The sequence below is a fragment of the Alnus glutinosa genome, chromosome 10, assembly GCF_958979055.1.
Source record: "Alnus glutinosa chromosome 10, dhAlnGlut1.1, whole genome shotgun sequence".
In the NCBI taxonomy this organism is placed as follows: Eukaryota; Viridiplantae; Streptophyta; class Magnoliopsida; order Fagales; family Betulaceae; genus Alnus; species Alnus glutinosa.
The window spans coordinates 23,000,721-23,028,664 of record NC_084895.1 but is presented as its reverse complement, the minus strand read 5'-3'; the positions used below and the strand labels follow the sequence as shown (position 1 = coordinate 23,028,664).

General features: G+C 34.3%; 1 protein-coding gene across 1 annotated transcript; it reads left to right on the top strand.

The window, feature by feature from the left end:
- The first annotated feature begins 342 nt into the window (after positions 1–342).
- Positions 343–8,558, top strand: LOC133880523 (very-long-chain aldehyde decarbonylase CER1-like). The gene is made up of 10 exons (XM_062319474.1): positions 343–443; positions 673–887; positions 1,011–1,243; positions 2,328–2,547; positions 4,588–4,966; positions 5,223–5,330; positions 5,889–6,089; positions 6,694–6,795; positions 7,875–8,048; positions 8,162–8,558. The coding sequence occupies exons 1-10, from the start codon at positions 384–386 to the stop codon at positions 8,324–8,326; spliced, it is 1,857 nt and encodes a 618-aa protein (XP_062175458.1). The 5' UTR covers positions 343–383; the 3' UTR covers positions 8,327–8,558.
- Positions 8,559–27,944: the final 19,386 nt, after the last annotated feature.

Genomic DNA, 27,944 nt, shown 5'->3' with positions numbered 1-27,944 from the left:
GAATAAAAATCAAAATAAAAAAAATAATGTTTGAGTACGTACTGATAGTTATTTTTGAAAAAAAAAAAAAATATGCATCCAAACATTTCAATTATTATTGGAACTGTCATTTTAAATGAATTAATATCTTGATTCAGAAAAAAAGGCAAAAAGAAAAAAGGGACTAATATATTGTTTAAAAGCTCAGTCATGACACAAAAAAGGAGCCTGTAATGGGTTGCCACATGGCATTTGGGCGTTGGGGGACCTGCCATTGCATTCATGGCGGCTTAATTCTCTTCAACGAATTAACCAATAATAGAAGATCATAACGCATTATATATTGCCTTCCAAATCCATGCACATATCTTAGGAAGTTAGGATCGAGTATCTTAGGAGTATATATGGCTACCAAACCAGGGATCCTCACTGACTGGCCATGGCAGTCTCTTGGTAGCTTCAAGGTATTGGTCATGCATGCATGCAGTTTATATATGGTCAAGTTTGATGTACAAATTAATAGCGGTTTTATTATATACTATGAAAAGATTCACTTGTTGATGTTGTCGATCGTGTGAGCTTTGGTTTCTTATTATATTTTTACTATGGAAAAGCAGTTCTAGCATCTTTCTTCTTTTATTATTATTATTTTTTAAATTTCCTTAATTTTGTGTTCTCCTGTTGGGAATTAAGTACGTGATTTTGGCTCCATGGGCGGTTCATAGCACTTACTCGTTCATGCTAAAGGGAGAAGACGTCGGCTACTTCCTTATACTTCCATTCCTTTTGTTGAGGATGCTGCACAACCAGATATGGATTTCACTATCTCGTTACCTAACAGCCAAAGGCAAAAATAGGATTGTGGACAAAGGTATCGAATTTGAGCAGGTTGATAGAGAAAGGAACTGGTAAGTAAATTTGCTTTATTTTTATTTTTGTGTATTATTTCACATGATAAGAACAATCACAGCTAGCTGGAAGCTCTTTCGATCACTTCCATGCATTGACACATGATTGATGTTTGTTTACAGGGATGACCAGATCTTGTTCAATGGAGTGCTATTCTACATAGGCCATATGATTCTTCCAGGGACTCATAACCTGCCCTTCTGGAGAAGTGATGGTGTGGTTATGGCAAGTCTGCTTCATGCGGGTCCAGTGGAGTTCCTCTACTACTGGCTTCACAGAGCATTGCACCACCATTACCTTTACTCTCGCTACCATTCCCACCACCATTCTTCCATTGTTACTGAACCAATTACCTGTAAGATACTTCATTTTTTTTATGTACGTTTATATATATATATATATATATATATATATATATATATATATATATATATATATATATATATATATATATATATATATATATAATGTTACTCTTTACATACTAGCTGACATAATGTGTCTTAACTGAATTTTCATGTTAGCTATGCTTAAAAATCGTAACGTTCTCTATTTCTCGATCTTTTATTTATATATATAATCTCGATCTTCCGAAATATATGTAATTATTCCCCAACGAACCCTTTGAATTTTCTTTATAAACAGTTATTGCATGTTTGGTTGAGACTTGTACATCTGATGTACGGTATTTGGTCCCGTCGTCAGGCCAAACATTTTTCTGAGGTTGACGTCTACTCTACTTGCAAATTAAATCCCACTTATTAAGAAGAAATCTAAACCCACATTTGGGAGAATATTAAACTCAACATTGTCCATGAGATTTTCTTTTCTTATGCTTCGTAAGGATGAAACCATGTTATAGCATTGTTCTTTAAAATGAGGGTGATCGATTTGGTTCCTTCCAATTGATGAAAACAAAATAAAATAATTCTATGACTATTCCTAAAAACTTCATTTTTTTTTTTTCTTTCTTTCATTTTAATGATTTATAATTAAATAAAGATATATGTATATATATAAACTAGGCCATGGACTGTCAACTATGGGTCTGCCCATAAGAAACTAGCCTTTCATCTAAACTATACCATGATGAACAAGACTCCAACGATTATGAAGGTATATATGTCATTGGAGCGAAGGACACAAGCTAAGAGTGTTACATTAGTAATTAGGGAACGCGTACGCAGCACATGTCTAACTTGCGTCATGCGTGCAAATAGGCAATGGACACAAATTGAAGCTATATATTATTGAAATGAAAGAATAACTCGATTTATTGAAGAAAGAATACATAATCTTCTTTAACTATTAAAATTTTTTCAATGTTTTTCCTAAACTTTCAAATTGCATAATAGTTGGAAGGCTGGGGGATATATGAAATATATATACTTCGTCAAGTTAGTTTTCTAATATAATTGTATGTTCATATTATATGGCAGCTGTGATCCATCCATTTGCAGAACACATAGCGTATTTTATATTGTTCGCAATACCATTGTTGACAACATCGTTCACGGGAACTGCCTCAATTGCATCCTTTCTCGGTTACGTCATGTATATTGATTTCATGAACAACTTAGGTCATTGCAATCTCGAGCTCATTCCAAAGTGGCTCTTCACCATCTTTCCTCCGCTCAAGTACTTCATGTATACCCCCTCGTAAGTCTCCTGAGCTGGCCTCCTACTAATTATATCATACTATTAATTTTTAAATCATTTATAATAACTTAATTATTATGAGAGAATCCTTTGGAGAAAAGATCAAGAGTATTAATTGCACATTAATATTTGTGCCTTCAATATAAGGTATTAATTGCTTAGTGTCTTTTCTTTTTACCTCTGCATTCTCGATCTTTTCAATGTTATCTGCTTTCAGTGCTTTGTTGGATGGGATTTCAAATTTGCAACTCTAAAATTGAATAAATTTTGAATTGCTGCATCGAGAAGCGTATAAAATTGCTGCATACACTTGATTATTGATAAAGATAATAAAGAAACATATATGTTGGGATTTTAACATGAGAGTGATTGTGCTCAACTCTGGATATATGGGATGTCTCATGTGAGACCTGTGTGATAAAACTTATCATATAGGATTCACTTTATATCTTTAGGATATTGTACAACAGTTACATAATTCTTGTGCAAAAGTCATTTTTCTTTTAGTATATTGGTTTTGTTTGGCAAGTGAGTTGACTTGCCATGCTAAAATTGTGAATCGTTATGTTTTTAGAGTTAGTAAAAAGTAGTAGATGTGATATAAAGTAAAAAATTTTGTATAAAAAAGTAAAAAAGTTTGTATTTTAGTGAATTTTTTATTTGAATAGTAATATAAAATTATTAATGTGATATAAAAAGTAAAAAAAGTTTTAATATTTTGATGTTAATTGTTATTGAAAAATATGAAAAAAAAAAAAAAAATACTTGAATAATAGAAAAATACTATTTTGCCATGACAAGCCACTTGCCAAACATGGCCACTAATAAACAAGGGCGCGTTATTTCAACCCAAAAAGTCATGTCCACAATCAGTTCAAAAAGTGTAGTTCTCACTTGAGGGCTAGAGATGCAAAACTAGCACTTTTGGAGCATCTCCTTTTAGAGCATCTTTAGCAAGAAAGTTAAAATAGTTACCGAAAAAGTACTATATCCATTTTAACTACTCTTCTCCTTCTTTCTTTTTTTTTTTTTTTTTTTTTTTTTTTTTTTTTTAAGAATACTTAAATAGATTCTCTATTTTATCATTTCATTTAAATATTATTTTTCATTCTTTTCTTCTCCTCCTTTTCCCTTCTTTCTCGGTTTCTCCATGCACTTCTTCTCTCCTTTTCTTCTTCCTGTTCGATCACTCTTTCTTGGTCTTTCTTTATCTTTTCGTCTGAAACACACCGAGAGAGAGAGATCGAGAGATTTAGGGAGAGACCCATAAGAGGAGAGCCAGAGATGGAGAGACTCGAGAGGCCGAGACTGATCCGAGAGAGAACCCGCTGAACCCGACGAACCCAGATGAAACCCATCAACTCGATCCTCCATGAGTCTCCAATGGCCTAAGACGAGTTCCGGTTGAGCTAGGCGCGAATCCGGGGGAGTCAAAGGTGATTTTCGGTGACTAATCAAGGGGTTGATTTTGGTTGATAATTTTTAGTTGAACCCATATGATTTTGAAGCTTGAATGTGTCTCCCCTATTTCGGTTATGTGTATCACGGCTAAAGCTAAATTTATGGTTGGTTTTGATGATTTTGGTTGGTTGTTCATGAATCATGGCCAATTTTGCTTAGCTGTTCATGATTTTTGGTTGGTTTTTCATGGCCGACTGTTCTTCTAGAATCAGAGAGGGACGGAGAGGGAGAGAATGAAAACATTAATAAAAAAAAGTGTAAACAAATGAATAGTGAATATGCACTGTTCACGGTTAAGGAAAAAAACGCCAAAAAAGCTAATTTGCCGGAGAGAAAAAAAGTGCAAAAATAGGCTAAAGTAGGGACTCTGTTGGAGATGCTCTTAGGTTAGGTGATGATGAAATATTGTTTGTCATATCAATATAAAAAAGAAATATTATTTGTCATAAAATAATCTCACTTATATATTATCATCGTCACAAAAAGTTCTGGATCATCTTGATTATCTTGACTCCATTAATTGCTGTTATCTTTATATGAATTTTAGTAAATTATAATCTAAAATCTTTGACTCAACAGGTTTCATTCACTACATCACACCCAATTCCGCACCAATTATTCACTTTTCATGCCTATATACGATTACATGTATGGGACCATGGACAAGTCCTCGGATGCTCTATATGAGGCTTCACTAAAAAGAGGCGAAGAGTCACTTAATGTGGTACATTTAACGCATCTAACGACACCAGAATCCATTTATCATCTACGGCTAGGATTTGCCTCCTTAGCCTCCAAGCCCCACAAGTCCAAATGGTACTTGCTGTTGATGTGGCCAGTGACACTACTATGGTCTTTGATTCTAACTTGGAACTATGGCCGTACATTTGTTCTAGAGAGCATCACCTTCGGAAAACTCAAATTGCAGTCTTGGGTGATACCAAGATACAATATACAAGTAAGAAACGTACCTTGGCAACTCTCATTGTTCATTTCTCTTACTATATATTGCCATCCAGCTTGTGTTTAGTTTTAGTTGACCTAGACTCGTTAAGATTGTGACACGTGCTCTTTGTGCCTGTTATGAGACACGTGTTCCAATTTCAACGAGTCTAATTCTAACTAGAATTGAACTCAAAAGAAACCTAGCTAATTATTGCTGGTCAAATTCAATTTGATTCAACTACTTTTTTTTTTTATTTAAATATCTTCAGTATATGTTACAATGGCGAAGGGAATCTCTCAACAACTTGATTGAAGAAGCTATACTAGATGCTGAAGTGAGAGGAGTTAAGGTGCTAAGTCTAGGTCTTCTAAATCAGGCAAGTAAATCCAGCTTTCTAATATTAAATTGATAAAGTACAGAAACTACATGCACTTATCTTAGTCAAAAGTCTAGGTTTGCACACAACCTTACTCAATGGGCCGTCTTTACTGGTCACAATTAATGGAAGCATTCATATTGTGTCTCTCCCCCATTGTTGTTGTCCCGATTAGTAATTTGAACTCCACCTAGGCGTTTCATTTCTTATTGTGTCTTTTTGTTTTTGTTGTTAATTTCTTTTGTTTTGGTTTATTTGCTTTTGTTATTTGCTGAAAAGAAAAAGAAAAAGAAAAAAAATCTAGCATTCTAATATATTACTTGAAACTCTATTTGTCGGTCCAATGGTTGGTTTACACAATGGAGAATTGTTGATGTAAGAGAATTAAATTCAATCCATATCCTGGATCTCTGATATGATTCAGTCTTATTTCTATATTTTAATCCCCATGAGCTCCTCCTATTGGAAATGTTGAAGAAAGTGACACAAAGAAAAGACATGGATATTCATTCTTTCTCACAGTATTTTATCAATCTTTATTTATGTAAATTTTTGCAGGGGGAGGAACTTAATAAAAATGGTGAGCTTTACATCCAAAAGTACCCTCAGCTTAAAATAAAGCTGGTGGATGGAAGCAGCTTAGCAGTGGCTGTGGTGCTAAATAATATTCCAAAAGGAACAACTCAAGTGTTTCTCAGGGGCAACCTTACTAAGGTTGCTTACGCAATTACCAATGCTTTATGTGAAAGGGGTATCCAGGTATGTTTTAATTGTAGAATTCTTGCTCAACCTAGATTGCAATCTTATCTTCTTCTTCTTCTTCTTCTTCTTCTTCTTCTTCTTCTTTTTTTTTTTTAATTTTTTTTTATTTAATTTAATGTTGCTTAACTTAAAAAGGAAAAAAGAATATCGTTGAATTACACGTGAGGAGAAGTATTAGAGTATTTCATTAGTGATTAAATTCATCCATTCAAAGCGGTTTAAACTCTCGATCTTAGAATGGTAAGTGGTGATTTAAAACTACTTTATTCAAGCATTTGGCTTAAACAAGCTCAATTTCTTATAATCAAAGTCCTTCTAATATTCTTTCGTATGTAAACGGAAATAATAGAACTAATCGTGAAAATTCGGATAAAAAGTATTCAATATTGATGAATAAAACTAGCCTCTTACATGAATAGTTAATATATAGATTTCATCTTAATTTCACCTATGTGCAGATTTAGTGTTATGTTAAACAAGAGAGAAAGCTAGACATTCCTCAGAAAGAAGAAAAAAAAGAAGAAGAAGAAAGAAAAGAGAGAGACTTAAGATTTTGCATTTAGTTTTTTTAACACTATACTATAACTGCATGTATGATCAGGTGGCAATACAATACAAGGATGAGTATGAGAAGCTTCAATTAAGGCTCACCACAAAGTCGGAAAATAACTTGATCCTTTCAGCAGGTTATGCTGATCAGAAGGTAAAATTTGCAACTCATTTCATCATGATTGCTCATGACAATCTTTCTTCTTGCTGGATTTAAAGAAAGAAATGGTATTAAAAAATTCACCATTTTTATCGTTTATATATATATATATATATATGGTGGTCCACGTACATGCAAGAGTGGAACTAGTTAATTTGTCTTAAACCCAATGCTAACAATTTTTCTTGCTTATATAAAAAATCTAGCTCTCAATTAAAAGAGCTTGATCTCTTTTATGTAACTAGTTTGTTTTGTTCATTAATTACTACGAGTAGAGGTGGGTAATTGAGATTTTGTAACTAGTGCTAGCTTGATAGTAGAGGCCGGCTATTAATATAATTTTGTAACAAGTTTGTTTTGTTCATTCTGCCGATTGAATAGTTATCTCAAAATTTAAAATAGGAACATTCTTAAATATCTGGAAAGGTGGACAATTGAGATTAAGGCTCTTATTTAGTTTAGTCTATGATAAATTTCAATTATACACTTGTATTCAAGTCTCTTTAATCCAATAAATTAAAAAGAGAGTTAATTGTTTAAGTGAACTGTTAAATGGTATGATAAGGGAAGTGTGACATCGATCAAAGTCAACCCCTGCAGGTAACAAGTACTTATTTACTCACCATAATAGAGAAATTAGTACTGTTTGTCTATAGATTTTTATGAGAAATATTGTTTGAAATACTACAATTTATATTATAAGTTATTTAAAAACTAACATGGCAATTAATGCATGTGACACTTGTCATATCAGTCACTAAACAATTAAATTTGTTTGTGGTTTATGTGGCAGTGTCACGTCGTCAATTTGTAAGTACCCATATGACGCATAAATACCACGCTAGCCACTAAATATATAATTAAATTTGATTGTGGTTGACGAGATAATGCCACATTAATTTGTAATAAGATACTAGTAAAAATGGTAGCATCATAAGCATTTTCCTTTTATGAGATTCATGGCATAATTAATAAAATATAAAACGATTTTTTATTTTTAAGTGTTTACAACACTATGGAGCTCATTGATTAAACTTTTAAAGACTATGATATGACATACTTGAAATTTGTAGACATGGTTAGTGGGAGATGGATGGAACGAAGACGAACAACTGAAGGCATCAAAAGGAACATTATTCATTCCTTTTTCTCAATTCCCACCAAAGAAAATACGGAAAGATTGCTTCTTCTACAGCACACCAGCAATGATCACTCCCACATCTTTCATCAACATGCACTCTTGTGAGGTTAATATTTTAAGTCACCAATTTTCCAACCGTTTAAGCTTTTGATGATAAAAAAGAAAACGAGAAATTTAATCATTTAGTATTTTAATACTCTATCTTTCATTATGTGACAGAATTGGCTGCCAAGGAAAGTGATGAGTGCTTGGCGTGTTGCTGGGATATTGCATGCCTTAGAAGGGTGGAATGTCAACGAGTGTGGGAACACTTTGTTAAACATTGAGGATGTATGGAAAGCAAGTCTTCGACATGGGTTCCGTTCTTTTATGGTGCCCGTTTGATCGTTCTTTAGCTTACTTTTATACTTTATATTCATATGTAGAACATATATATATATATGTGTGTGTGTGTGTGTAGAACATATATAAATATATGTGTGTGTGTGTGTATGTGCGCGCGCGCGCGCACGCCTGCCTATTTTTATATTCTCTCCAAATAAAATGTAGCTACATATCTCATGTAATTTGATGCATGTAGTTCTATTGAAGAAGAAAAAGGACGTTTACACAAAAATTAGTTTATATATATGATAATAATTAGGTACTCAGAGGCTGTAGCAAGATCTATATACGCAGAGATAGCTTCATATAAACATCTTCGTTCAAAAAGCTATGAAAAAACATGATTAGACAGAGATCGATGTACGTGTGTGAGTATGTGACATCTTATATAACTTAATTAAGTTAGGATATATTTAGATTATATTCTAAATATAATATTATTGGTTTATATTTTTTAGTTTAGGTCGATTTGTGTTTTCTAGTAGAAGTTGATTTAGGTTTACTTATATAGGTTGACTTATTCAACTATAAATAGGGACCTACATACTATAAATAATCAAGTTATTAAGCACAGTGTAGTCCTTTGAACTTTACTCTATTGATGTAGGTTATAAACCAAACCACATAAATTCTCTGTTTCTTTTCTCTCTCTTCCATCCTTCGAACCCTCGACCTGGTCCAGGTAACAAATGCCACCAACCTGTAACATCCCTAGCCTGAAAAGGGATAGGATTGTCACTTTACTCTCTCAAAGGCGCAAAGATTACTAAGGTTTATCAGAGCAATTACTACATGCGATACTAAATGCATGATAGAGAAATTTAAAACTTCATAAAATGAAGAAAGTTTGTTTTTTTTTTTAAAAAAAAAAAAATAATAATAATTATCATTCTTTATTAAATAAGTCATAATCTTGAAATAGTGCCAATGCACTTCCTAAAAAATAGTATGTATCTCAGATGGACTCAATACTTAACCCCGCCCCCTTTCCGGCGTCCTAGATCGAACTGTTGATCACCTGAAAACAAAGAAGTAAACTACATGAGATGAAATGTTCAATAAGTAAATCTCAAACCATAAAACAGTTGAGTTAAATTCATTTTCTTTAAACCATTTACTTAACACGATTTATTTCTTGTAACACTTCAAAACACATTTAACACATATCACTATTTGAACAAGGATAAAACATTCTTCCTTGGGAAAAAAAAAAAAAAAAAAAATCTTCTTTGAAAACTACGTACTTCAAAACATATTTAGCACATATCACAAAAATCCCTAACCCTATAAATATACCCCTTAGCCGCCAGCCTCTCTTCCTCACTCAAAACTTTCACAGTCGCCTCTTCCATTTCGTGGACCACTATAAATATACCCCTTAACCACCGGCCTCTCTTCTTCTCTCAAAACTTTCACAACCACCTCTTTCATTCAGCCACCTCTTTCATTTCGTGGGATCCGGCTTCCATGCGGTAGTTTTGCTGTAGTGGAAAACGGTACCGTTTTCCACTTAAAAAAAATTTGCAAAATTTTTAATAAATTTAAAAATTATAAAAATAATAATAATTAAAAACAAAAAATATTAAAACAAAAAAAAAAAAAACTTAAGGGGTGGTCAGCCACCCCTTTGGGCAACGCCGGCCACCCCATTATTGGCCAAGGGGGTGGCCGGACCACCCCCTCGGCCGATCTGGGGTGGACGAACCACCCTAGTCGGCTTTGGGGGTGGTCCGGCTACCCCCAAAAGGCCAAAAAACAAAAAAAAAAAAAAAAAAAAAGTTTGGGGTTTGGGGGGTGGCTGGACCACCCCCAAAACCCAAACTTTTTTTTTTTGTTTTTGGTTTCTAGGCCTTTTAGGGGTGGTCGAAACCACCCCATACGGCCGATCTGGGGGTGGCCAAGCCACCCCCAAAACCCAAACTTTTTTTTTTTGTTTTTGGTTTCTAAGCCTTTTAGGAGTGGCCGGACCACCCCCAAGGGCCTGGGGGTGGTTTCGACCACCCTATACGGCCGATATGGGGCAAGCCACCCCCAAAACCCAAACTTTTTTTTTTTTTTTTTTTTTGGTTTCTAGGCCTTTTAAGGGTGGCCGGACCACCCCCAAGGACCTGGGGGTGGTTTCGACCACCCCATACGGCTGATTTGGGGGTGGCAAGGCCTTTAGGGTGGTCCGGCCACCCCAAACCCCTAACTTTTTTATTTTTTTATTTTATTTTATTTTATTTTATTTTATCTTTTGGCCTTTTGGGGGTGGCCGGACCACCCCCAAAGCCGACTGGGGTGGTTCATCCACCCCAGATCGGCCAAGGGGGTAGTCCGGCCACCCCCTTGGCCAATAATGGGGTGGCCGGCGTTGTCCAAGGGGGTGGCAGGCCACCCCTTAAGTTTTTTTGGTTTTAATATTTTTGGTTTTTAATTATTATTATTTTTATAATTTTAAAATTTATTAAAAAATTTTGCAAATTTTTTTAAGTGGAAAACAGTACCGTTTTCCACTACAGCACCCATGCGGTAGTTTTAAACTACCGCATGGAAGCCGGATCCCATTTTGTGGACCACTATAAATATATCCCTTAGCCGCCAGCCTCTCTTCTTCTCTCAAAACTTTCACGTACAACCACCTCTTCCATTTCGCGGACCACTATAAATGAGGGGTGCTACACATGCACCCCTCATCCACCTTTCATCTTTCATTTATTATAAAAAAATTGATTTTAAGCAAAAAGGTGTCTCTGATGTGACATCAGAGACACCTTTTTGCTTAAAATCAATTTTTTTAAGCAAAAGAGGTGGACAAAGGGAGGATGAAGGGAGGATTTTTAGCATTTCCCACTATAAATATACCCCTTAGCCGCTGCCTCTCTTCTTCCCTCAAAATTTTCACAGCCGCCCCTTCCATTTTTTTGGACCACTGCAGGTATACTCTTTTGTCCCATTGTTCTTCTTTCTTCCATTTTCTTGATTTAGCCATAGATCATGTGTCGTCCCTTTTCATTGCTTTTTTGTTTGTTTCCATTTCTGTTAATTGGAGTGTATTGTTTTTATTTCTTCTTTTCTTTTCCCTGTTGGATCTAATCCGTAGCAGCCCCACAACCTAGCTTGTCCTTTTCTTTCTTCTTCTCTCCTAGCTGTGAGCATAGGAGGAGTAGCCCTCATTTTTCTTCTTCTTTTCTTGTGGACAGCATGGTCCCACGTCCTTGTCCAGTTTTTGTTTCTTCTCCCCTTTCTTTTGTTCCTTCTTTTTTATAGCAAGACATGTCTACATCTTTTATCCTTTTCTCTTCCTTTCAAAAATTGAGAACTTGCTTATTATTATTTTATTAAATGTTTTATTTTTGTTGTTTTCTTCTTTCTTTTTGCCTTTCATTCTATAGATCTGCTACAAGCCTTGTGGTTAATTGTTGCTTTGTCCTTTAATTCCCTTTTAGTTGCCCCGTCAAAAGCATGGTTTTCTTTTGTTGATTATCTGTTCTTTTCTATCTTATTTTGCTACTTTTTTCCTTTTTCCCTTCTAAACCCAAAGGGATCTCATTCCTGTACAACTGTAGGGAAGATTCTAAAGACATGGGTGGGTCCCACATGAGTTCCACATGAAACTCACCTCATGTCTCTAACCTCCTGCACAATGAGGCTTTTTCCAAACCCAAAACCATCCGTAACAAATATATGTGGTTGGTTTCCATTATTTTTCCCTGTACTTAATGCAGTAGGTCATGTAATGAAATTAATTTTGTGCACTTTCCTTTTCTTGCCTATTCCGCTTTTCTTCCTTTTTTTCTTTTATGGGTAATTGATAATTTCCTATTGTATTTTAAGGAACTAATTTAACTATGTACTAACACTTAAAAAAAAAATCACATTTTCTTGACGGTTTTCAAAACCATCTAGAATTATAGTTTTACAGATGATTTTATTGTAACCATCTATAAATTTATAGACAGTTTTAATAAAACCGTTTAGAAATTAATATTCAGATAAATTTAGAGACGGTTTTTTTGAAACTTTTTATATGTTACAGACAGTTTACAAAAGGTTTCTTTGGAAACCGTCTGTAACATTTTTTTTTTCCTGTTTCTTTCTTTTTAAAACACATCGTTTTTCTTTCTCACTTTGAAAAAAAACCATCTCTCTCTTAGAGCTCTTTGTCGTTCTTCTTCCTCTCTTCGGCAGGCGATTAAAGACGGACGTCGACGAGATCTGGATGGTCGACAGGAACGGGACGCGCGACGGTTTTCGGTCGAAACTATCAAAGCTACGCCGATGTACGTGCGTGGGTTTGACAGATCCGGCCGAAACCCATGCTCGGCCGGATTTGTTGCTGGAATACAGAGAGAGATTCGGCCGGAATACGTGGATTTCCGGCCGGTTCTCTCTTCCTCTCTCTTTCTCTCCCCCCTCGGGCCTCCTCGTCACCACTCTCTTCCAAACCACCGGACGGATCTTTGTTTTTTTTTTTTTTTTGGGTTTGGATTGTGTTTGTTGTACATTTTGTGTTTGTTTTGGGTTTGGAATTAATGTTTGATGGGTAGTGTGAGAGCATGGGCGCGGTGGAGAAGAAGCTGATGGAGATGGAGATTGCGTACGTGCGACTGTGACAACCTTCTGGTGGTCCCTTTAGCCAGCGAGATGGACAAAAATAATAATAATATTATTAAAAAATAATAATGATTATAATTTAAAAAATTTATTATTATTTAAAAAAAAAAAAAAACAAATTCTAGATGATTTTGGGCAAAGCCGTCTGGAATTGTGGACGGTTTGGCCCAAACCATCCATAATCAAAATTAGCGACACATTTTTCTGGACTGTTTAAAACCGTTCAGAAAAAATCGTATGGACCTTTTTCTAGACGATTTTTTGCAATTTCTAGAATTCTTGAAATTTTTGTAGTGTAACAATATTTTAGTATGCTTCTAATAATTTATTTTGAGTATATGTATAATTTTGTGATATCTAAGTTTATCAAAATTACAGTTGTTACAAAGTATAAAAGGACGGGTATTGATAAGCCCTATTATATATTTTATGGAGTTATTTTTAACAACCGGTAATATTTCAAAAACTTATATGTATATATATAATAAAGTCTGTCTTCTTAGCACATGCCGCCTTTTTCCTTATTATATTAACAACATGAAACTTTATCAAATTATATGACTCCAATAGAAAATAATTCTTATGATATTTTCCTTTATTGAATCATATTTCTAATAATAAAAATATGTTATTTCTTATTTAATAGTTTAATTATTATACGGTTAATGTTGTTAAACGTACCTCGGGAATCCATTCTCAATAAACTAGTAAGACGAACCATAGTAGCATCAGTATAGTGTCTAGTGTCGAGTTATAGTATTAATTTGTTGGAACCTGTACTCAAGTGACTAGCTAGCTGCCAAGGAAATTGTCTTAACTGCATTCGGAGAGGTAAGTAGATCCTCTACGCCTTCTAAAATTGTTTATTTCATCCCTTATTTTTAGCATATTTGTGAATAATCGTTTTATTTATGTATTGCAAATTTACCTTACTTACATAAAAGATTTCTAAAGAATGTTGAAATGAAATGTTGTTTGTAGAAAAATGATACTTTTGAAATCCGAAATTTGTTGAGAAAAGTATTAGTATGAAATACATTCCAATATAGTAAATTCTTTTTTTTTTTTTTTTTTTAAAGTTCCCGATATGGGGAAATCACTAGTTTTAGAAAGTGATAAAAAGATAAGTGTATAATTGTAAAACCCTCATACACGTTGCCTCTAGATATACAAGAAACGTGAAAGAATGAGAAAAGTTTTATGAGATAAATAATGAGAAAAGTTTTGTGAGATAAGGGCACGTGTGTGGAGGAGATTATTTTTTGCCACAGAGATATTGACAGATTCACAGAGGATTAAGCTCGGTACCGTTGCTTGGAATGAAAGCACACCCGTTGAAGAACATTGAGAAGGCAGTAATCCGTCTCTAGGTCATACGAAGTATACTTTCATTAATTAGCTGACAGGGAAGGCCTGCGGCCACAGTTACCTGCCATGATCACAGCAAAAACCGCGCAACCCTAAGTACAAATGGCGTAATAGTGTATATAGGCCATATTATGAGAAATTTGTTTTAAGCATATTAGTGTAATTATATGTTTCAAAGAAAAGGAATATGCTTTAACTTATTTTTATTGAGAATGACATCGTTTTTAATTAGCGATATGAGACAAAGAAGTTTTGAAGGGTTTCCAAGAGATTCAATGTTTTTTTAAAAAATAAAAATAAAATTAAAATTAAAAAACGGTTTTAAAGAAGAAGGTTTATCTTATTTCAATAGTAATATGTGTTAAATGTACTTTGAAATGCTACAGGAAATAAATTATTTTAAGAAAATGGGTTTTAAAAAAAATGAATTTAACCCAACCGTTTTTTGGTTGGAGATTTACTTACTGAACCTTTCGGCTCATTCAGTTTTACTTTTTGTTTTCAGGTGATCAGAAGCTCAGTTTAGGAGGCTAGAATGGGGGCGAGGTTAATTATTAAGTCCATTTAGACTGCATACAATTTTTATAATAAGTGCATTGGCACGATTTAAGGATTTGACTTATATTTTGTTTACAACAAATCTTTCCGTAATGTACGAAGTTTTGAATTTGGTGCCTTATCTCGTCATGCATTTAGTATCGCATGTAGTAAATGCTCTGGTAAACCTTAGAAATCCTTGCGCCTCTAAGTGAGTAAATTGTCAATCCTACCATTTTTTTGGGCTGGGGTTGTTACAGTTTGGTTTGAGATCGATTCATTTATTAAATAAATAGAGTTTGAACAAAAAATTCGGATTGCTTATTAATAAGTAAGCCAAACTCGTATATGCTTGTCTAACTTCTTTTTTCTTTTATTTTTATAATATATATATATATATATATATTTTAACTTCGTAATGGGAACATGTAAAGTATTTAGAAAAGATAAAAATTAATTATCCTCGTAATGTACTAAATATAGCTTGAACTATTGTAAAAAATAATTATTAATGGGTTTGTGCAAGTGTAATGAATATATATATATATATACATAAAAGACAAACATATAAACTCAAAACTAGATTATTTAAGATTCGATTTAATTTATTTAATTACTTAAATAATAAATCTTAACAATGATTAAATAACCAATAATTAGTATGGATATATGAAAAAAATTAAACAATAACGACATTTAAGTTATATATGATAATATGAAACAAATAAGCCAATTGAGTAACTTGTGAAGAAGATTGAATTCGTTTAAAAAAAAATTAAATGAACTGAGATTGAACAAATTATCTAGCTCGGTGACAAGCTCGACGGCTCGTGTTCAAAAATACTAAACGAATCAAACTTAAATATTCAATACTCTACTTGACTACAACCCTAGGTGGCATATATTTATATGTACCTAACCAAAATTCTATCAATATGATGCATCATTGACCATTTTTTTGCTTTTGTTTTTCTTTTGTTTTTCTTTTTCTTAAAAAAAATAAAAAGGTTTATTCGAGCTTTTCTTTTAGGCATATATATAGATTTGAATTTGGACATGTTTCATATTTAGTTCAAAACAGAAGAAAATTAGTGGCTTCTCCATTGAAAATTAGCCAATCCCTGGCCTCTATTGAAGCATTTTCAACATTTTTTTTTTAATTTTTTTTAGTTATCCAAAAAGGCAATATTCTGTACTCTACCTTACTTTTTCAACACACACTCTAAAAGGCTCTTTATTTATTTATTTTTTTTCTTTACTTTCTTCATATACTATTTTTTTTTTTTAGAAGATAAAAATTCAATGTCCATCAAAATGAGACGAGGAAACATACCCACTTCTATAACATCCCAACCTAAACTAGAGTTAAGAAGTCCGTAATTTGGATCCAATGGTTAGTGAAGATTAAGGTTAGACGTAAATGATGAAAAGATGGACCCGAATCGACACTCGGACCAATTTTTGTCTTGGGTGATTGATCACCATGGAGCCAGGATCGATTACAAGGGTCCTAAAAACCCTAGTGATTGATCACAACCATTTTGTGATCGATCATGCATAGCTCGTCAGTGTGCGATTTTAAGTATTTTTAGGACTCTCAGATGATGGTTTTAGCATATAAATTCACCTTTAAGCTAAGAGCACTAGTAGCAGATTTCCAACCATTTTTCTTATATTTAGGGAACAAAACTACTTTTTGCTTCCCTATAAAAAAATACCCTACAATAGATTCCCTTACTTTTCCCTATATCAATTAAATATTATTTTTTTTACTCTTATTTTATTCTTTTTCTCTCTTTCCTACTTTTTCTCTCTTCCCTATATCAATTAATTATACTTCTTTTATATTAAAATAATAGATAGGGGATGAATAGTAGACATGTATACATAGAGAATCACTATTCATTCCCAACTCCCTCATCTAAATATAAGGCATCTGCTGTGGGAGGTTTTTTTGATATTTTTCATGAAATTTTCCCTAAATATAGGGAAGGGAACCAATATAAGGTAACTGTTACTAGTGCTCTTTCCATAAATTCATGATAGTTTTGGCTTTTATAATCTCCAACTCTTCACACTCATGTCGGCTTACATAAAAAATAAGAAAAATAATTAAAAAAATTAAAACTCGTGCACCAATCCCTGCAACTTTTTCTCCAATTCCATCACCTTCGCCATCATCGTTGAATCAGATTTCAAGCTTCTCTTCTCGCAGTCTTGCAGATATGGGGATGGAAGAGGGGGCTTTGGGTTTCACTACAAAAATCGCAGCATTTTGACGCGTGTCTACAGTACCCGTTACTGTAGACACGTGTCTCCAAAGACACGTGTCTAATTGTACAGCCGTCCAAAATGGACACGTGTATTAATACACGTGTCCAATTGGACACGAGTATTTTATACACGTGTCCAATTGGACACGTGTATTTATTACGCGTGTCCAAATGGACACGTGTACTATTACACTTGTCAAATTGTTATTTTTTGCCAAATAAATATTAAAAAAAAAAATCGGTGTTGTATTAATTTTTTGAAACAAAAAAAAAAAATTAAACTCCTTATCTTATTAATCATACAAATCTTTGAAAATACGGTGTACATAACTTATACACATAAAATTAGGTTTGAAAACTATATGCTATATGTAAATTTTATGGTTGAAATTTATACTTTTTAGGTTCTTTATTTATATATATATATATATATATATATATATATATATATATATATATATATATATATATATATATATATATATATATATATATAGTATACTATATTGTACTATATGCATAATTAAACAAATTTGGTGCTATATATCTAATTAAACCAAATAGTTCAAATTAGGGTTTAGTTTTGTACACCATCTACGTTTAGAAAAAAAATTATGAAATTTAAACATAACAAAGTTAAAAAAACCTATAATTAATATTATATATATAGATATGCATGCATATAAACGGTTTAGAAACTATATACAGTAACCTTGCTATTTATGGCTATATATAGTAAATGCAATTATTTTAAGAGTTCTGCGCTACATAATGAATTAAATATTTATAGTTTAGTCCCTCATATAGTACATACATTTAGGGTTTATGGCTATATATAGTACATACACTTAGGGTTAGAGTTTATAGCTATATATAGTATATATAGTATATACACTTAGGGCTAGGGTTTATATCTATATATAGTATATATAGTATATACACTTAGGGCTAGTGTTTATACCTATATATAGTATATATACTTAGGATTATGGTTTATCGATATATATAGTATATACACTTAGGGTTTGGGTTTTAGGGTTTATAGGTACATATAATATATACACTTAGGGTTATGGGTTATAATTTAATTGATTTTACATTTAATGAATAATAATGTCAATATATTTTTCACGTGTCATTACTGTACACTTTTAAATATATATATATATATATATATATATATATATTAAATCATGAGCAGTTCAAAATTAGATTGTTCCGATATATATAGTATATACACTTTAACTTATGATTTATAACTATACATAGTATACATACTTAGGGTTAGGGTTTATCGCTATATATAGTATATACACTTAGGGCTAGGGTTTATAGCTATATATAGTATATATACTTAGGGTTAAGGTTTATCGCTATATATAGTATATACACTTAGGGTTAGGGTTTTATGGTGTATAGGTATATATAATATATACACTTAGGGTTATGGGTTATAATTTAATTGATTTTATATTTAATGAATAATAATGTCAATATATTTTTCACGTGTCATTACTGTACACTTTTAAATATATATATATATATATATATATATTAAATCATGAGCAGTTCAAAATTAGATTGTTCCGATATATATAGTACATACACTTAAACTTATGATTTATAACTATACATAGTATACATACTTAGGGTTAGGGTTTATCGCTATATATAGTATATACACTTAGGGCTAGGGTTTATAGCTATATATAGTATATATACTTAGGGTTAAGGTTTATCGCTATATATATAGTATATACACTTAGGGTTAGGGTTTTATGGTGTATAGGTATATATAATATATACACTTAGGGTTATGGGTTATAATTTAATTGATTTTACATTTAATGAATAATAATGTCAATATATTTTTCACGTGTCATTATTGTACACTTTTAAATATATATATATATATATATTAAATCATGAGCAGTTCAAAATTAGATTGTTCCGATATATATAGTATATACACTTAAACTTATGATTTATAGCTATATATAGTATACATACTTAGGGTTAGGGTTTATCGCTATATATAGTATACACACTTAGGGTTAGGGTTTATAGGTATATATAATATATACACTTAAAGCTATGGGTTATAATTTAATTGATTTTACATTTTATGAATAATAATGTCAATATATTTTTCACGTGTCATTATTGTACACTTTTAAATATATATATATATATATTAAATCATGAGCAGTTCAAAATTAGATTGTTCCGATATATATAGTGCATATACTTAGGATTATGATTTATAGCTATATATATATAGTACATGTACTTAGGGTTATGATTTATATATATATATATATACATATATATATACTTTTGGACAGAGGATTAGGGTTAGGGTTTACGACTATATACAGTATGTACCCTTAGGATTATAGTTTATAGCTATATATAGTCTATGCACTTAGGGTTAGAGTTTAATTTTATGGTTAGGTTTTAGTTTTTATTTTTTATTTAGGATTTAATATAGTATATATACTTAGTGTTAGAGTTTAATTTTAGGGTTAGGGTTTAGTTTTAAATTATAGTTTACGGTTTAGTTTTAGCGCATAAGGTTTAGCTATATGTACGGTACATACATTTAGGGCTGCATGGGTTTGTATTTTTTTTATGTGGTTAAATTATATAAATACATATATATAATTTTTTTTTTTTTTAAAATAAATACAATTGGGGACGTGTATTTAAATACACGTCCCGGATTGGACACGTGTACTCAGTACACGTGCCCAATCGTTTGGCCAGGACAGCTGCGCGGGAGTTCTCCCTCGCGCCACCTGGCCTTAGGTGATCGTGTATATGTATATTATATATATATAAATTTTAAAATTCAAAAAATAATATATTTTTAATATATATATATATATATCGGAAATGGGTAGCTTCCTCTGGAAGCTACCCATTTCTGATCACTCTCTCTCTCTCTCTCTCTCTCTCTCTCCCCCTCTCCGTCGACACGCCACAGCCGCACCGGACAGCTTCCGGCCACCGCGATCCTCCCTTCCCGCCGGTGAGACGCCCTCTCTCCACCTCTCCTCCTCTCGGTCTCTCTCTCTCTAATATCTCGCTCCGTCTCTCCCTCTCTCTCTCTGTCTCTCTCTTCCTCTCTATCTCTTTCTCTCTCTGTCTACCTCTCTCTCTCTATCTCCCTCTTCCTCTCTATCTCTTTCTCTCTCTCTCTACCTCTCTCTCTCTCTCTCTCTCTCTCTCTGTATCTCTACGTCTCTGTCTCTCTCTTTGTGTAATAATATGAAGTTAGTTTTTTGTAATTTTGTGTTTTTTATTTTTGCTGATAGTATTAATTTGTTCCTCCCAAAAAATGCAGGTACAAAAAATACAACAATCAGTCGTATATTACATCACAGAGTATAGGATTGTGAGTAATTTTCAAAAATTGTTTCCTACATTTTTTGGCTATAATAAATTTCAAATATTTGTGATAGTATTTATTTATACGTTTTTCTTAATTGTTTATCATTGCAGTATTACTATATATTGTTGTATCATTTTTTTGATTTTTCTGTGGTTGGTTATTATGCATGGAAAATATGAATGCGTACGTTTGTATATTTTTTGGTGATATATTTTACCATTTACAAATTCGTGTTGTTATTATCATTTTCGACAATTATCATATTTTGGTTTTTGGGAATTCTATAAAACCGAAATCTTACAAAATGACTCAACAAAATGATCCTCATATAGAAAATCACTTTTTAAAAATAAAATTATGGAATTGTTTAAACTAAAATTGAAACAAGTATATTGTACTATCAGCACTTGATATTTTCTTAAAAAAATAATTTGAGAAACATAAAATGACCCAAAATATTTAATTTATGACCAAAAACCCTTAAAAAAACCAAGCTCCTTAACCCTAAACCACTAAAAAAAAACAAACACCCTAACCATAAATCATAAATCCTAAACCCTTTAGAAAAAGCAAAACCCTAACGAACCCTAAAGCCCAAACCCTATAACAAAACAAAAACTCTAACCCGTACCCTAAACCATTTTTTAAAAAAAAATATCCTAACACCCTAACCCTAAACACTAAATTCATAACCGTAAACCCTAAGCCCTAACTCTAAACACGAAACAATAAACCCTTTTTTTAAAAAAAAGAAACACCCTAAACCCATATTTGTTTTTGTTTTTTAAAAAAAGAACATTCAACTCTTAAAACAAAACAAAAACCCTAACCCAAGAAAAAACCCTAAACTAAAACCCTCTAAACCCTTAAGAAAAAACTAAAACCCTAAACCCTTAAAAAAACAAAAAATTCCTATACTTTAAAAAAAAAAACTAAAACCCTAAACCCTAATCCTAAACCCTTTTTCCAAAAAAAAAAATCCTACACTTTCTAAGAAAAATACCCTAACAAAAAAAAAAAAAAAAAATCCTACAGTTTCTAAAAAAAATACCCAAACCCTAAACCCTTTAAAAAAAAATCCTACACTTTCTAAAAAAAAAAACCCTAACCCTAAACCTTAAACCCTAAATCCTAAACCCTAAACCCTAAAAAAAAAATCCTACACTTTCAAACCCTAAAAACCTTAACCCTAAACCTTAAACCCTAAACCCTAACAAACCCTAAACCCTAAACCCTAAAAAAAAAATACCCTACACTTTCTTAAAAAAGAAACCGTAACACTAAAAACAAAAATCCTAACCTTAAACCCTAAACCCTAAGAAACTAAAATCCTAAATCCTAAACCCTAATCCTAGATCCTTTAAAAAAAAAAAACACAAAAAAAAATTCCTACACTTTCTAAATATATACCCTAACCCTAAACCCTAAACCATAACAAACCCTAAACCCTAAACCATAACAAATCCTAAACCCTAAACCCTAAACCGTAAACCTTAACAAACCCTAAACCATAAACACTTATAAAAAAAAAAAAAAAAATTAAAACCATAAACCCTAACCTTAAACCCTTAAGAAAAAAAAAAACAAAATCCTACACTTTTTTTTTTTTAAAAAAAAAAAGTCCAAACCCTAAACCCTAACAAACCCTAACCCTAAACCCTTAAAAAAAAAAAAAAAAAGAAAAAAAAAAGAAGAAGTTACTTACACTTTCTAAAAAAAAACTAAAACCCTAAATAAAATAATCCTACACTTTCAAAACAAAAATAACCCTAAACCCTAACCCTAAACCGTAAACCCTTACAAACCCTAACCCTAAACCCTTAAAACGAAAAAAATAAAATAATCCTACACTTTAAAAAAAAAAAAAGAAAAACCCTAACCCTAAACCATAAACCCTTATAAAAAAAAAATTAATAATAAAACCATAAACCCTTAAGAAAAAAAAAAAAACACGAAATCCCACACTTTTAAAAAAAAAAAAAAAAAACCCAAACCCTAAACCCTAACAAACCCTTACCCTAAACCCTTAAAAAAAAAAAAAAAAAAAAAAAAAAAAAAAAAAAAGTTACTTATACTTTCTAAAAAAAAACTAAAACCCTAAATAAAATAAACATACACTTTAAAAAAAAAAAAAAAAAAAAAAAAAAAAAAAAAAAAACCCTAACCCTAAACCCTAAACCCTAACAAACCCTAAACCATAAATGCTTATAAAAAAAAAAAAAAAAAAAAAAAAAAAAAAAAAAAAAAAAACCATAAACCCTAACCCTAAACCCTTAAGAAAAAAAAAAAAAAAAAAAAAAAAACGAAATCCCACACTTTAAAAAAAAAAAAAAAAAAAAAAAAAAAAAAAAAAACCAAACCCTAACCCTAACAAACCCTAACCCTAAACCCTTAAAAAAAAATAAAAATAAAAAAAAATAATAAAAAAAAAACACTTACACTTTCTAAAAAAAAACTAAAACCCTAAATAAAATAATCATACACTTTCAAAACAAAAATAACCCCAAACCCTAACAAACCCTAACCCTAAACCGTAAACCCTTACAAACCCTAACCCTAAACCCTTAAAACGAAAAAAATAAAATAATCCTTCCATTTAAAAAAAAAAAAAAAAAAAAAAAAAAAAAAAAAAACACCCTAACCCTAAACCCTAAACCCTAACAAACCCTAAACCATAAACCCTTATAAAAATAAAAATAAATAAATAAAACCATAAACCCTAACCCTAAACCCTTAAGAGAAAAAAAAAAAAAACAAAATCCGACACTTTTAAAAAAAAATATAAAAAACCTAACCCTAAACCCTAACAAACCCTAACCCTAAACCCTTTAAAAAAATAATAATAATAAAAACACTTACATTTTCTAAAAAAAAACTAAAACCCTAAACTCTAACCATAAACCCTTTAAATTCGTACACCCCAATTTTTTTACTGTAAGACGTATGATTTGTCTTGTCCTCTTAACCCTATACAGAGAAATATGGACAAGCCTTGGCTGTCAGCACCTAGGGGTACGACACGGTATAACGACGGGTGTAGGGCGTTTGTGGCATTTGCCGTTAGTAACTGTACGGCCGTCGATGGAAAAATTTACTGCCCACGCAAGTATTGTCGAAATAACCAGCGTCACACTCCAGATTACGTACTTGCCCACCTGACTGGAGGTAGGGGGATGAATCCGGGATACAATTTGTGGTATATGCACGGTGAGACTATGACTGGGTCCGCTATTCCTGGTCAGTGTTCGAGTTATCACAGTGGCACAGATACCGCTGCCTGTAGCACTGAACATGGTGAAGTCACAGAACAGGAGGGTGTGGCCGTGGAACAGGATGATGACATGCACGCCATGTTGCGTGACGCCTTCGGCGTGCACGATGTTGCTGAAGCCGTCAATACGGATCCGCAGCAAGTTGACGAAGATACCTCTTCCGTTGATGCATTGAAGTACCAAGAGTTGTTAAAGACTGCCGAGAAGCCCCTTCACCCTGGTACAAAGCATAGTAAATTGAGTGTTACTGTACACATGTACAATTTGAAGTGCGTTGGAGGTATTAGTAACAAGATTTTTTCAGACATTCTCGAATTTATCAATCAGTTGTTGCCTCCTTGCGATGAGGCAAAAAAGTTTCTAAGTGGCATGGGTCTGGGGTATGAGAAGATTCCGGCGTGCCGTAATGACTGTATGTTATTCTGGAAAGACAATAAAGAATTAGATTCATGTACCGTATGTGGAGAGTCTAAGTGGAGGGCTGATACACTTGTAGATGATGATGGTGAGATCATATCAACGAGAAAAAAACGCCCGGTGAAGATCTTGAGCTGGTTTCCACTCATCCCACGGTTGCAGAGGTTATTCATGTCTGAGCATACTGCGCCCCATATGAGATAGCATGCAGAAGGCCGCACTAGGGATGGCGTATTGAGGCACCCAGCCGACGGTGAGGCATGGAGATCGTTTGACATTTTACATCCAGATTTTATGGCAGAGAGTAGGAACGTCCGGGCTTGGTTTGACAGCAGATGGATTTAATACATTTGGGAACATGAGCACATCCCACAGCACATGGCCCGTAATGCTTGTGCCCTACAATTTGCCACCGTGGATGTGCATGAAACAGACGTCCTTCATCCTATCCCTGGTTATCCCTGGACCGAGCTCACCAGGTATGGATATTGATGTTTACCTTCAGCCATTGATTGATGAGTTGCTAGAACTGTGGAATGTAGGGGTACGGACATTCGATGCTTCAAAGGAGGAAAATTTTATTATGCGATCCCAGTTGATGTGGACAATAAACGACTTGCCAGCGTATGCAGATTTATCTGGTTGGCCTAACAGGGGTGCGAAGGCATGCCCTTGCTGTATGCAATCGACACGTTCTGTACGCTTAAAGAACGGTTCCAAATTTTGCTATATGGGGCACAGGAGATACCTGTCGGCTGAACATCTGTGGCGGCTGAACAGGAGAACATTTGATGGTACTGAAGAATTTGACAGCGTGCCGATTGTGCCATGCGGAGACGAGATCCTCCAACAGTTGGACGGAGTTGCGTTTGGGGATGAGACCGCGGGTAAGAAGAAGAAACGGAAGAAGCGGAAGAAGGGTGCAAGGAGTTCCGATGTTATATGGAAGAAGAAAAGTATATTTTTCAGATTGCCGTATTGGAAAGACAATTTGCTTCGGCACAATCTTGACGTTATGCACATAGAGAAAAATGTCATGGACAATATACTTGGCACTATTTTGGATATAAAAGGGAAAACGAAGGACAACTTGGCAGCTCGGCTAGACTTGCAGGAAATGGGGTTGAGACCTAAGTTGCATCCATTCACGGCCGCCAATGGTAAAACATATATTCCCGCTGCCTGTCACACCATGTCTAGAGAGGACAAAGAAGACTTTCTGAAGGTTCTTCGAAATGTGAGGGTCCCGGACGGATACGCCTCGAACATTTCACGATGTGTTCGGCTCAAGGACCGTATAATTTCCGGCTTGAAGAGCCATGATAGCCACATACTGATGCAACAGCTTCTCCCAATTGCATTGCGTAAGTCATTGCCTGATAAAGTTGTTAGACCTCTTGTGGTGATTTCTGCGTTTTTTAGAGGCATATGCTCAACAAAGCTATCACAAGAAGATATGGATTGACTGCAGGGTGACGTCTATATCACTTTGTGCAAACTAGAACAGATATTCCCTCCAGGGCTTTTTACCAGCATGGTTCACTTGGTCGTGCATCTTGTTCGCGAGTGTAGACTCGGCGGACCTGTGCAGTATAGATGGATGTACCCGGCAGAGAGGTAAAATTCGGCGTAATATGTAAATATATAATTTGATTTAAATGTAACCATAATTCAAAAAACAATTAAATTGTCGTGTATGTGTGTACACCAGGAGTCTGGGGGATTTTAAGTCTACTGTGCACAATAAAGCGGCTCCTGAGGGGTGCATTTCGGAGGGGTACATAGCGACCGAGCTGGTAACGTTCTGTTCAAGGTATCTGAATCACGCACCAACAGTCCACAACAGACCTCAGAGGAAACCTGATGGATCCAAGGGGGCGGGCACGCGTGTTACCCTGAACCGGTTGATAATGCACCAGATTCATCGTTATATTGTGTTCAACTCTGAAGAGTTTCACAATTTGCGGACGTAAGTAGTGTTTATATATTTAACATAATTCGAATAACGCAATTAATAACAATTACTACATAATTGTATACGTTGAATGTAGGATGCACAAAGACGCGTTTAGGCGATCATGCACTAGAGGTCGCATTACGGAGGCTCTTATTGAAGCACAACATCACGAGCAGTTCTGCGAATGGTACCCTGCATATGTAAGAAAATAGTTGTAATTTTGAAATTGGATAAATTTATGCGGGTTCAATATAATTACCCAATACACGTGTTTAATATTTGTAATTATAACATAAGTCGATGGCCTTGACGATCAACTTAGGGAGAAATTGGGCCACAACTTGGTTATGCGTTGTAGAGGGCTGAAGGAGACAGCGGTCAAGTACAACAGGTACGTGGTAAATGGGAAATTATTTCGCACGCTTGCCCATGATGTGGGAAGGAGGACTCAGAACAGCGGCGTATGTGTTCCTACCGTTGAAGGCGAAACGTACTACGAGCAGTTAACCGATATAGTTGAGGTCGAGTACTATGACAGGACTATGTACGTCCTATTTAAGTGCAATTGGGCAGACCCCACGATGGGAAGAGGATTCACAATAAACGAGTATGGCCTAGTGTTTGTCAACTTCAATCACCTCGTCCACAGGGGAGAACTGATTCAGGACGAGCCGTACGTGCTTACATCTCAGGTGGATCAAGTATTCTACGTCGAAGATGGAAGGAACCCAAATTGGGTTTGTGCGGTTAGGACCAAACTGCGCAACGTGTACGGCGTTAGCCAGGGGGATGGGAGTAATGAGGATGGTACAACCTACCATGAGTGCGTACCGCTCGTACTAGCCACTGATGACCTACCTGATACGAATGATGAATTCGAGTACGACAGGCCCGACATTGATTAGATTGAAGCTCCCGTGATACAATGATTGATGTATTTCTTGTGAGTATAATTAGCTTGAACTCAACACACTTGACTGATATATATATTGTTTGTACAATTCGCTTGAACTGAATACGAATTTTTATTATTTGCATAAATTTCGTTGTATAATTTGCATATTCATTAAAAATATATTACAAAAAATATTCTAATTAATTTGTCTACATTTGTTCGCAAGTATTGATGGACCAGGGACGCCATCCTTATGCATATAGGGCACCTCGCCCACCCGTGCCCCCCATGACCACGCCCACTGATTCGACGGCAGTATATATTGCGGCGTGGCCATACCACCCAGACGGGGCTTATAGACCATTGTTGCCGGGTATGGTGGTCGTGCCCACGTCAGATCACAGGCAGACCAGCACAGCTGGACCTTGCAGCTCTCCATTGTCGGAGCTGCCGACATTATCTCAGATAGGGTTCATCCAACCGGGTAACGCCTATCGATGGTGGGTGCGAGAGGGGATGGGGTCACAGGGTTATGCGCCGTACTTTCCGTATACGTATAGTGGACTTATGACGTGTAACCCTGATAGTGAGACGCAGGATGGTAGATTTCCACTGTCACAGACCGGGGAGATGCAGATGCCGGCTGTGGGGTTGGGACAGATACCGACACAGGCGGCGATGCAGGGCCAAATTTTGGGGCCGAGACAGATGCCAGCATCGGGGGCGAGTCAGGGCCCAGGGCATGTAGAGAGCCAGATGCCGTTACCTGGTGAGAGCCAGATGCCGCTTTCCGGTGAGAGTCAGATGCCAGATGTGGGGGGGAGCCAGACTACCCATAAGGAGGACGTTGCGATGTTGGGTACCGATCAGTTGGCCCCCGGTAGCCCCCAGGGTATGGATTCAGATGAT